General features: G+C 32.6%; 1 protein-coding gene across 1 annotated transcript in view; it reads right to left on the reverse strand.

The window, feature by feature from the left end:
• SAMTOR (S-adenosylmethionine sensor upstream of mTORC1) overlaps positions 1-12371 on the reverse strand; it is a 90303-nt gene that overhangs the window by 58863 nt on the left and 19069 nt on the right. The window contains exon 2 of the mRNA XM_069461918.1: positions 11298-11439. Within this exon, the coding sequence (XP_069318019.1) occupies positions 11298-11439 (142 nt within the window). The remainder of the gene's footprint in view (positions 1-11297; positions 11440-12371) is intronic.

Raw genomic sequence — 12371 nt, forward strand, 5'->3', positions numbered from 1 at the left:
TGAGGTAGAGTCTTGTGATTTTTACAACTGACTCAGTTTAGCAGAGAGCAAAGGGAAATGGGTGGGGGAGGAGAGAGGGGAGCAGGATACAATATAAGACTAAGTAGAGTAACATCTTTTCAGAAACTGAAGGAAAGAAGGTGTGAGTCAAGGATTTTAAATCTAATCAAGCTGTGTACTTTATAACAAAACTATAGAAAGCCAGTTTTTAATACGCAAGAACTCAGGGAATCATAATTGCAAGCTGTTTTTAAAGAATCTATTGGAAGGTGAACTTCATATATGAGATGATTGGAAAATGTTGGTGAAGAGGCTGAGAGTAAATAAAAAGAATTAAATCAATAAAAAGGGATACCTTAAAATGCTAAAGGCCACAATTCTCAATGAAGACATAACTGTTATGAATATTTATGTACTATTTAACAGAGTAGCCATCTTCAAAGTAGAAATTCCATAAGATGTATGGAGAAACAGACACAACTAACAACAGGGAACTTTAACACCCCACTCTCAATTAAATGAATGAAAAGTAAGGTTACGGATGCCCTAAAGAACGTAAGGTTTACCTTAAAGATGAACTTTGCATAATAGAAAGTACAGCTGCTTTTCAAGTGCAAATGAAATATTCATAAAAATTATCACATACACATGTAACTGCACCAGACTAAAGTGGTGAGCTGTTCTTCAGTTGCCATGGACCCCAGGATGAAGGTCATGTAACCAGAGCATGCCCAGATGAACCACGCATGCAACCACTGGTAGTACCTAAGTGCTTGGACCCAGGAGCAAGGACTGAATTAAAAAGTGGACACTACATGGTGGGATCCAGGATCCAAACAGATCGAGCCATGGCATCACCTCTTGGCATGATCCAGTCTGAACATGCCTCCTGGCATCACCTCACTATAAGATCCAATCAGATCACACCTCATTACCCTATGCTTATAAAACCTGACCCAGCCCCCAACTTGGGGAGACAGATTTGAGCATTTCCTCCCATCTTCTGGCCAGTCAACTTGCAATAAAGCTTTTCTTTTCTCAAAGGTCATGCATGATATTGGCTCCTATACACATTGGGCAGTGACACTATTGATTGTTCAGTAACACATGTATTAAGTCATGAAGAAAAGAGCCATAAAGGAAAATAGATAAAATTATACAATCACAATGCAATAAAACTAGAATTAACTAAAACAAAAAGTCCATTTCACCGATAAATTTAAAAAAAAAAGAAAACAACTCTTGGGTCACAGGGGAAATACTAATAAAATCACAGAATTTCTTTAAAAAAATGAAAGCACAACAAGTCGGAATCTAAGGAATGCAGCTAAAATAGCAATTGGAAAATTCAGATCCTTTAGTATTTATATCAATATAAACAAAAAGAATAAAATTAAACAACCAACCAACTCAAAGGATTAGGAAAAGAAAGTAAAACAAAAGAAAGGAAGAGATGTATTAATGAGTTAGGAAAAAAGAGGACCAACAAATACAAAAACAAGTTATTTAATTTTCATAACTTTTTTCTAGGAAAATATACTAAACATAGAATTATAGTAATATATGAAAATGTATTAAATTTGACTCTAGTAGGAATAAAAAGCTTAAAAAAACCCAAAATCTACAGACAAAATAGAGAAAGTTATCATAGGTATCTCACCAAAAAGCACCAGTCCAATGATTAATTCTGCCACACCTTCAAAAACCAGATAACTCCTGTATTAATCATGTTTTTTATTTTCTGCATCTTAGGATGTTTTGCTATCTTTGGAGGCAATTGGGAGGACACGCTTACAGATCCAGAGAGAGACTGCCTCTCCCAGGGCCAGCTGATTTCCAAAGGTGGTAAACTTACTTGGGAGCACACTTCTTGTATGCAAGCCAATCATAAAACGATTTTTTTGCACATCAAGTCAGTAATTCCCCCACTTTAAATCAACCCAGGACCATGTATCAGACAACAAGGGATAGCTCCCATGCTACAAAGCCCACCAAAATTATTCAACCTAGTCAATCTAAACTGCTTACTCTACCCTGCCTTTCCTTTCCTGTGAAAACTCCAATAAAGGCTCTGGTTTAGGCTCTCTTTTAGCTCCTGCTTTTGCCTCCTGACCAAATTTGGTGCTTCCTCTGTAGACCTATAAGGTGTGGTGTGCCCCCTTTTCTCAGGAAATATAAGTAATAAATAATTCTTTCAATGGCATTGACCTCTTTGTGTTGTCATGTAGTCACCTCTATAAATTAAAATCCCATGGATACAAATGAGAAAATCCCCAACTACTTAAATTGTTCAAAATCATAGAAACAAAGGAAAATTTTCCAAATTCATTTTCAGGGAGCAAAATAACAATGATACTTAAATCTGATAAAGACTACACAAAGAAATACAGACCAATATCACTTCTAAATAGCAATGTAAAAATATGGAATAAAATTTTAGCAAACAGAATCCAGCACAACCAATTGGTGTGTATTTCAGGAATGCAAGGATTGTTCAGCATAAGAAAATCCATTAATATAATTCACTATATTCATAAATCTAAGGAAAAAACTCATTTATTCATCTCCATAGATGCTGAAAGGTCATTTAACAATATTCAACACCCACTCTTAATAAAACACTCAATAAAATACAAATTGGTGAATACTTTCTTAACACTACACACACACACACACACACACACACACACACAAAAGGGTTGTCCAGAAAGTATCCAGCCATTGTGAATATAATGAGAACATACTACATGGCTGGAGACTTTTCCAGACAGCCCTCATGTAGCAGCCAGCCAGCAACTTATTGAATGGGGACATACCACATACATTATTGTGAAATGAATAAAGCACAGCTATGTAACAGAAAAAAGAAAAAGATTTAGTCAAATAGATGGGAGATGAAAAAATAATATTTTCTGTATTCATAGGTGATATAATGGATATCTAAATAACCCAAGAAAATCAATCATTAACTAATATAAACAGTAAGAAAATTCTGTAAAATAGTAGGATGTACAAACAAAATCAAAAGCATCTCTCTCTCTCTCTATATATATATATGTATACACATATACACAAACAATAGTCTGTTAGAATATATAGTCATGCATTGCTTAACAATGGGGCTACATTCTGAGAAATGTGTCATTAAGCAATTTCATTGTTGTGGGAACATAACAGAGTGTACTTACACAAATCTAAATGGTATAGCCTACTACACACGTAGGCTATAGCCTATTGCTCCTAGGCTACAAACCTTGACAGCATGTTAACATACTGAATACCATAGACAACTGTAACACAATGGTAAGTCTTTCTATATCTAAACATAGAAAAGGTACAGTAAAAATATGGTACTATAGTCTTATGGGACCACCATCCTATGGTCTATATTATTTCTATCATTGACAAAATGTCATTATGCAGCACCTAAATGCATAATGGAATGGAAAATCACATTTACAACAGCAATAAAAATGATAAAATACCTATGAATAAACACAAGAAATGGGCATAACCACTATACTAAAAAACCTTAAAACACTACTGACTCAAAAGTAGACTAGAACAAATGGTAAAACATACCTTTTTTTGACGGATAGGATGATTTAACATTATAAAGATGTTAATTCTTTCCAACTTATAAAAAATTAATGTAATCCTAATAAAAGTAATTTTTAAAATTTAGTTGGACCAGGTGATTCTAATATATATGGGGGGAAAAAAGGCAAGAAAAACCATGAAAACTCAGAAAGAAGAATGGTGTGGGGCAGAGGTGGGGGGCAGATGCTATAGAACAGCATTACAATTTTAAGTCTTTATGATCAACATAGTGGTATTAGGCATGGATAAATTCTATATACAATGGAACATAACAGAAAGCCTAAACAGAACTATGTGGGGAAACTTGGTATATCATGTAAGTGACAAGTCAAATCCCTAGAGAAAAGGTGAGCTTTTTCATAAATGATGTTGGCAAGTGGATAGCTATTTGGGGGAAAAAGGTACATCAATATTTCACAACAAACACCAGATCTTAATTCCAAATAGGTCAGAGATCTAAATGTAATAAATGAAATCATACAAATACTAGGAGAAAATATGAATGAATAACAAATAGTAATTCCTATAGTCTGAGACTCAGGAAAGCTTTTCTAAGACAATTATCTAAAAGTAATAAAAGACTGATATATCTGGCTATGTAAAAACAAAAACTTTCTTTCTGCATGGCAAAACAAAAATTTGCATGGCAAAAGATATAAACAAAATTAAAGACAAAGAGCATGTATCTTTAAATTATATAAGAGCCCTGAAAAAAATCAAGAAAAAAACGGATCAAAAATCAATAGAGAAAAAAGAATCAAAAGCATGATCACATTATTCACAGAAGAAAACAAAAGCAAATGATTCCTAAATATGTGAAAAGGTGTTCAAACTCATTCACAAGAGAAATGTAAGATAAACCCACACAGAGATACCAGTTCCCATCAGACTGGCAAAAATTCAACAGGTGGGACATATATTCCGTTGAAGTTATAGAGAAACAGATATACCTTTTCTCTCTCTCTTTTTTTGCTGGTGGAATTATAAAATGATACCACCTCCATGGAGGGCAATTGGACAATATCTAACAAAATCATATAGGCATTTATTCTTTTACCCTGCAATTCCACACCTAGGAATCTACAAAGATACAATGCCAGAAATACAAAATGAACATGCACAAGGTTATTCATTACAGCACTATTTGTAACAGCAAGAGTTTGTAAACAACTCATGAAAATGAGGAAGATATCTATTAATATATACCTGTGATGGTTAATTTTATTATCTGGACTAAGCCACTGGGTTTCTAGATAATTGATCAAACATTATCTTGAGTGTTTGAGGGTGTTTTGTATGAGATTAACATTTAAATTGGTAGACTGAGTAAAGCAGACTGCCCTCCCTAATGTGAGTGGGCCTCATCTAATCAGTTAAAGGTCTGAATAGAACAAAAAGGCTAACCCTCCCCTGAACATTTAAACAGAATTCTTCCTGCCTGCCTAACTGTCTTTGAACTGGGACATCAGCTTTTTCCTGCCTTCAGACTTAAACTGAAACATCAGCTATTCCCAAGTCTAGAGTCTGCTGGCCTTTAGAACTATACCATTGGTTCTCCTGGGTTTTCACCTTGCCCACTCACCCTGAAGCTCTTGGGACTTGCCAGACTTCATAATTGTATGCAACAATTCTTTATAATAAATCTCTTACTATGCACACAGACACATACACACGTATACATATACCTACCCTATTTCTTCTGTTTCTCTGGAGATTCCTAACCAATACAACAACAAATGGAGTGATCTCCATGATATATTAAGTAAAAAAGAAAGGTAAAGAGCAGAGTATATAACATGATACCACCTACAGAGATAAGAAGGAGTATATGTACATATGTGCATGTAGGGGTGTGTATGAATTTGAGTATTTTTGCAAAAAGCAACACTAGTATGATAAACAAGAATCCAATGAAAATGGTTACCCACAGGAGGTGGGGTGGATGAAGAAAATGAAAGGGAGCCCCTTTTGATACACTTTTTATAAAGTTTTGACTTTTGAACCATGCAAATGTTTATATTCCTCAAAATTAAAATAAGAGAAAAACTCCATAAAACTGAAAATAAAGTGAAATCAACTATATAGTAAATTAGTAATACAACCACACAGAAAATAACTGTTTCAGGCAACTTTTAACACAATATTCTGACCCTTGGTGGGATATGTTCTGAAGACAAAAGAACTGCGGTGAAATCTTAAATTTCATTTAGTTATTTTATTTGCAGAAGTAAAATTACTGAAATTCTGAAGCCATTTTATGTAAACAGTGGGAAAAGGAAAATGTGTTAATGTTGTTCAGAACTAAGTCCTTCAGTGTAACAGAAGAGATACAAATATAAAACAAAGAAGTTAAGCAAAAATCTGTTAATGTTAAATTTGAATGGAAAATATTAATTATGAATTTAAAACTATTGACACATAAGACTATTTATTATATATAATATATATTTAAGATATATAATATATATATTTGTTTTTTCTAATTCTTTTCCCCAAAAAGATACAGCAGAAAGCACACCCAGCAGCACATCTAGTGCCCAGATTTTACTTTCTAAATGCCATTTCCCACTAAGAAAAACTAGGACTCTCTGAAGAAACAGTTTGATTCTAGGTCTTGGGCAGGGAAGTAAAGATTCATCTTGTACCAGATAACAAGAAAATACTCAAAGGTGATGTTAGAACACAAAAGCTATCTTTGACCAGGCTCCCACTGCCTGATACAGTATTATTTGAACACACACAAGCAAAAATCGATGACTGACAGAAAAATAGAATAAATAAAAATTCATGAGGTTATAGTGATATTCTAAAAATAAACTCACTTGTCATAATCATAACTATTATACCAATTACTTATTGTGAAAATTCATAACTAAACAAAGAATGACATATATATGTATATTTTTACTCCGCCTTTCTGAAGTATGCAATCATCCCCTGTTCATAAAGGACAGCTCTTATTGACAAAAGAATGCTAGCTAATAAATGCCAAGGAACGATACGATTTTAAAAATCATTATTTTGTAACTCCAAATGAAATATTAGTTAATAAACTGATTCACAAGCCAAAATGTCACTCCACACATTACTTGTTAGTTTTAAGGGATAACATAAGTTTCCAATGAAGTGTCCAGTAGGTACCACCTTACCAAATGACAATATTTAGCACCTCGAATGGTAGAACACTTCACAATAAGAACCTACTAATATAATACAATATGAAGTACAAAACTTCACCTAATAGACATTTTTGCAAAAATATTTGACCTGAATGAAACCTTTAGTCCAACTTTCAGCTTACAAGAAGTAAATAAGATTGAGGAAATAGTTAAATAAATGGCACCATGAGAAAACAATCAGATAAATCCTGAATGCAGGACACAAAGCTAGTTTGGAATTAGGATATAGACAATCAGAACAGCTCCCTGGTTTTGCTGTAAATAGAAAAAAAAAATACTGTACAATCTAAAAAGTAATATATTAAAAAGAAATCATGAAAGCTGAGGATGCAAAGTGGTCTAAAGGAACTAAATTGCAAGAACAAGCGCTTCTGAAATAAGAAGGGATCATGGCCACAGGTGCATTGAGCAGCAGCAGATCAAGTCTTCCAGGGTAGAAGGACTCTGCTGGATTAAAGGAAAGCAGCAGAGTTTCTAACAGCTTGTTAGCTGGTATGACAGATTGGAATCTTTACAAAACCCAAATGCAGAGATAGTTTTCCCCATTCTCTTCTTGATTCCCTCACAGGTCTATTTTACAAGTATGTAAAGGTAAGCAACAGTCTTGGAGGCTGGGAATGGGACTAAAAAGGAGAAAAGATTAGGCTTAGGTCCCAAGTTCTGCAAGAGGGCTGCACCTGTGCTATACACAGAACAGGATTCATCCACTCTCAAAGCATTTAAAACAGGAAGTGAATTGAAACTAAAAAGGTAATCCAGCTCCAATCCAGCTCAACTCCCGATGGGATCAAAGTGTGCAGTCTTTCATCCAAGCTACCTGCCAGAGAAAAAGACATGCCCTCCTTGTAAAAATAATATTTATCTCAATCTCTTCTAAAAGCAATGCCAAGTTTAAGAAAAAAAAAAAAAAAGATTTACCACACATACAATAAAGCAGGAAAAAATGATCCATAACCAAAATAAAAAACAGCCAAAGAAACAGATCCACAGATAAAACATACTAGAATAAGCAAACAAGGACTTTAAAGTAACTATTATAAATCTGTTTTCTGAAAATAGAGAAAAAGACAAATCAAATAGATGAAAATAGAACTTCAACGGAAAAGTTAAATCTCTAAAGTGCCAAATAATTATTATAGAAAAATTAAGAAATGGAAATCTTAAAAACATTTATTTTGGTAACTGAAAGAATTAAAAAGCCAACAAGGAAAAATCAGTAAAGATATATAGAACATTTGAATCAACAATCACAAAATACAGAATGTGGGATATTCTACACATCAACTGACATTTGTTCAAAAACTCAATGTTATAAAGAACAAAAACAAGAACCTAGAGAGATGTAACCAACAAACGCAATGTAGGAGCCATGACTGGATTTAGAAAAAAAAATTATATACTACAAAATATATTTGGAGACAGAAAAATCTGAATTTGCAAACTAGATATTTTAGAAAATTAGAAAATTATCTTAATGTGATGATGGTGTTGTGGTTATATAGAAGAATTTCCTTATTCTTAGGAGATGTGTGCTGATAGATTTAGGGATGAACTGTTATGTTAACTGCAATTTATTTTCCAATAGTTGCGGATTTGTGTTTATTATCTATTTCTCTGTGTGTAAAGAGTTAAAAAAGGCAAATTCCTTTAGTGAAAGTACAGCTATACTGTTATAATGTATTTTTTCCTGATTTTTAATACTTCACACATTACATATAAAATTTTATCATTCTGTTTAAGGAAAATCTACACTGAATTCTTCCAGCTAAATAAATAGTCAATACAATCTTAGCAGGGTAATGTCTGTAAGTTCTACCTTACTGACATACCACATTCACATAAAGTTTTAAGTATAACTAATTGGAAATAAACTTTTGTCCAACCCTTTTTTAAACCCACTTTAGCTTTCAAAGTGACATTGCTTTTTTACAATTATCAAATGAGAAAGGAATTATATATATAACCCAAATTAGAATTGTATATGACTCAAGTTTCAAAATTTAATATTGTTTCAAAGCCTTTTTCTCCAACCTAATTTTAAGTAAAGATATTATACAACTTCTCTTAGGATTACTTCCCATAGTCAAAAAAAAAAAAACTTCTTTTTTTTTTTTTACCATATTCTGCCACTGTTCTTTAGCAGTTTGACCTAAATTCTTATTAATTTTGTCCAGCAGTTTGACTTAAAATCTCACAGATAAAATATTAATAACTATTGATAAAACACGAATCAAAGGAAAAAGAAAAGTGAAGTACAAGGCAGATTCATTGTTCAAGTAGAAACAAGCAAAAACTCTTATGAGAATACCACATATCAAAGTACATTTAAGAAATAAAATTTTAGGGCTTGCCTGTATTGGAATATTAATTTAAAAGCAGTACTGCAAAAAGCCAAGACTGATGATCTTAAACAGTGATAGTGCTGATTTCCTGAATGAATTACATTATTACTTTCTGTTACAAGGGAAATATTCGGTTCAGTAGTGCACTTCATTTTGTGTTTCTTAGCTTGAGGAAGAAAGTGTATATTCTGAAGAACAGTCAGATCTATAACCATCTTCCTCTAGCAACAAGCAACTAAAACCAAACATTTAATTCCACGCAATCCATTTCCTATTGTTCTAGCACCTTCATTTAGTTCTCGAACTCTACAATTCTTTGACTCCACAAGCTACTGATGTTACCACCTTCTCACTACTCTTGCCTACCACGTATTTTCAACTCCCTTCTTATATATCATCAAATCACCATAACACACTGCCATCTCCCTGACTTCTCTCTTGAATCATTATACTTAGTTAAACATTAATCCTAGTAGACTGTCCTGTCTACCAACTTACTCACCAAGAAAACTGTGTAACTATAATTTTGTGCTATGATTATTACAGTAGTCTCCTAACTGGGTTCTCCTTACTCACACTCTTGCCCTTCCTATAGTTTATTCTTAACACAGCAATTAATTTTTTCTTTTCTTTTTTAGAGACAGGATCTCACTATATTGTCCAGGCTGGCCTCCAACTCCTGAGCTCAAGCGATCCTCCCACCTCAGCTTCCTAAGTAGCTGGGACTACAGGCATGAGCCACAAAGCCTGGCTAACACAGCAATTATTAATAATTCTTATGAATTCTTGACACATTGTATAAAGTTAATAAAATCCTGTCACTCCTTATGTCAAAACACCCAATGACTTCCCATCACACTCAGAATAAAAAGCATTGTCTTTACAATGGTCCACAGGATCCTACAAAATCTAGCTAGCTGTTTATTGTCTTATTTTCTACCACTCTCCCCTTCTCATTCTGCTTTAGCCACACTGGTTTCCTTGCTGTTTCTGAAATATGACAACATGCTTCTGCCTCAAGTCCTATAGACTTGTTATGGCTGGCTTGCCCTCTCACTTCCTTCATGTCTTTTGTACCTATCACTAGAGTAAGACCTTCTCTCCCTACCTTACTTAAAATTGTTTTATTTTCCCTTACTTTATTTTTCTCTTAACACTCACTTACCATTATCTGACCTAGTATAGATTTAATTAATATATTGTTTCTTGCCTCTCATCCCCATGTAAGTTCCACAAGAGCATGAATTTTGTGAGTTTGGTTAATTTTGATTCCTAGTACCCATAATGTAACTGTTACAAAGTAGATTATTACTAAATATTGTTTATTAAATGAATAAATAAAAGAATCATGCTAAATACTTATTTTCTCTGGATTATATTTTGAATGAATGAAACATCCATTATTACAAACTTTAAAAATGAGATTAAAACAAAAATTTTCAATAAAAAGTAATTGAAAGAAAATATAAACTAGAAGTTATAAACTTACTGTTCATGCAGAAAGATAATGCTTTGTTTTAGGGAATTCATGTTTAAATTCAGTCAATATACATATCTTTTCTCACAATTTATAGTATACCACCTTGGGATAACTGAGATAACTGCTATCAGCAGTGTTTCATTTTCAGATGTTTTTAACATTAGAATCTACACTACGAGAAAATAAACATGATCCAAAATCAATATAAATACTGGAATATTATCCAAAGTCAATATACATACTGCAATACCTTGAATTGCCCATCAAAAAATCAGGATTTTAAAACTTTAAATATGTTTTAAAATTTTAAATTATAGAAAAATACTTTTACTTGAATCCAAATATAGATAATTATCTAAAGAAATTTCTATAACTTATTAATGATGAGTCAAGTGTTAAATCTTTTATATTTTAAATGTGTTAGTGTTTAAATGCATTTAAAGCCATAGTTTTAAAAAGTTAAAACAGAAAATTAAAAGTTGTTTCAAAGAAAAACATTCTGATGAAAAAAGATGAACGAAATAAACCTGGGGAAAGTGATGTAAGAGGGAGAAAAGTTGTTTGAAAGACATCATCTGTTTTATAATATTTCTACTTTTCTATGTTGGTACAATGAATTATACACAGCATTACTTAGATTTAAGAGTTTCAACAATACATTAAAAACCAAAAATGTTAGTTCATAAAAACACTCACCTACAACACCATTCGATACGACCTTCACCCTCACAAGTTTTTGCCCAATGATTATCTGCCAAATTTTTCATTGCCACAGCATATTCACAAAGCGTTTCCTCATCCTCGCAGTGTTCTCGCCAGATCTTATCAAAATCTCCCACTAAAAACAAGTAAATAAATGAATTAAGTTAACTTTACTTTAAAACGTGTCAGGCTCTTGAAAGTTTTGCCATAATCTAAAATTATTTAAAGATGAGTATGAGCAAAATCATGACATAAACTTCATGAAGTTTTAAATATATTCAAAAGCTCCTTTTTATAAAGGGATGCATCATTTTAATTGTGATCACTTAATAATCAAATAAATTTTACCATTTAAAAAAGATACATGTATGAAGCTGAAAAAAATTGGTAAAATACAAGCAGATACTGTACATACAAGTTATTAGTTCATAAACCAAAGACATGCTGGTATGGGACAATTATGCCTGGGCATTCAAACATTAATTTTCCTGCTACCATTGGGCAATATAACCTTGTAGGAGCAGAGTGAAAACATGTAAGCCTGCTTCTTGCCTATTATTTTCTTGCATTTCTACACATTTATCCTATCAGTCCCTATAGTAAAAAGGGGTTGGTAGGTGAGATGATAATATAAATTAGCAAGAAAGTAAACTTTTATTTACATACTTGGACTTCCTCTAGGCATGCTGTACTTTAAAAAATTGTAATCCTAGGGCAAAAATGTTCCCTTAAAAGAAATTAATTTGGAAGCCTCTTCAAAGTTTTAAGCCTTTATATGTTCTGAATAAAAATCATAAGCTTACATTATCTGGCCAGCTACTATCTTTTTAAAAAAATTAAGTCATCACATTTAATATGAAATCTGAAACATCACTGTGATGAATAATAAAGAAAGGTAAGACAATGCTATGATCAAATAAAGAACAGAAACACAATTGTAATGGTAAAAAAGTAAACAAAAATTATCAGAGTAGTTTCATTCAATGTCCTTAGACATAAGAATTAGGTTCTTTTGGCCCATATTGAAATGTAGGCAATTATTTGATGACAGCATAAACTTAAAAATAT

Source organism: Eulemur rufifrons, chromosome 29 (assembly GCF_041146395.1).
Source record: "Eulemur rufifrons isolate Redbay chromosome 29, OSU_ERuf_1, whole genome shotgun sequence".
Taxonomy (NCBI): Eukaryota; Metazoa; Chordata; class Mammalia; order Primates; family Lemuridae; genus Eulemur; species Eulemur rufifrons.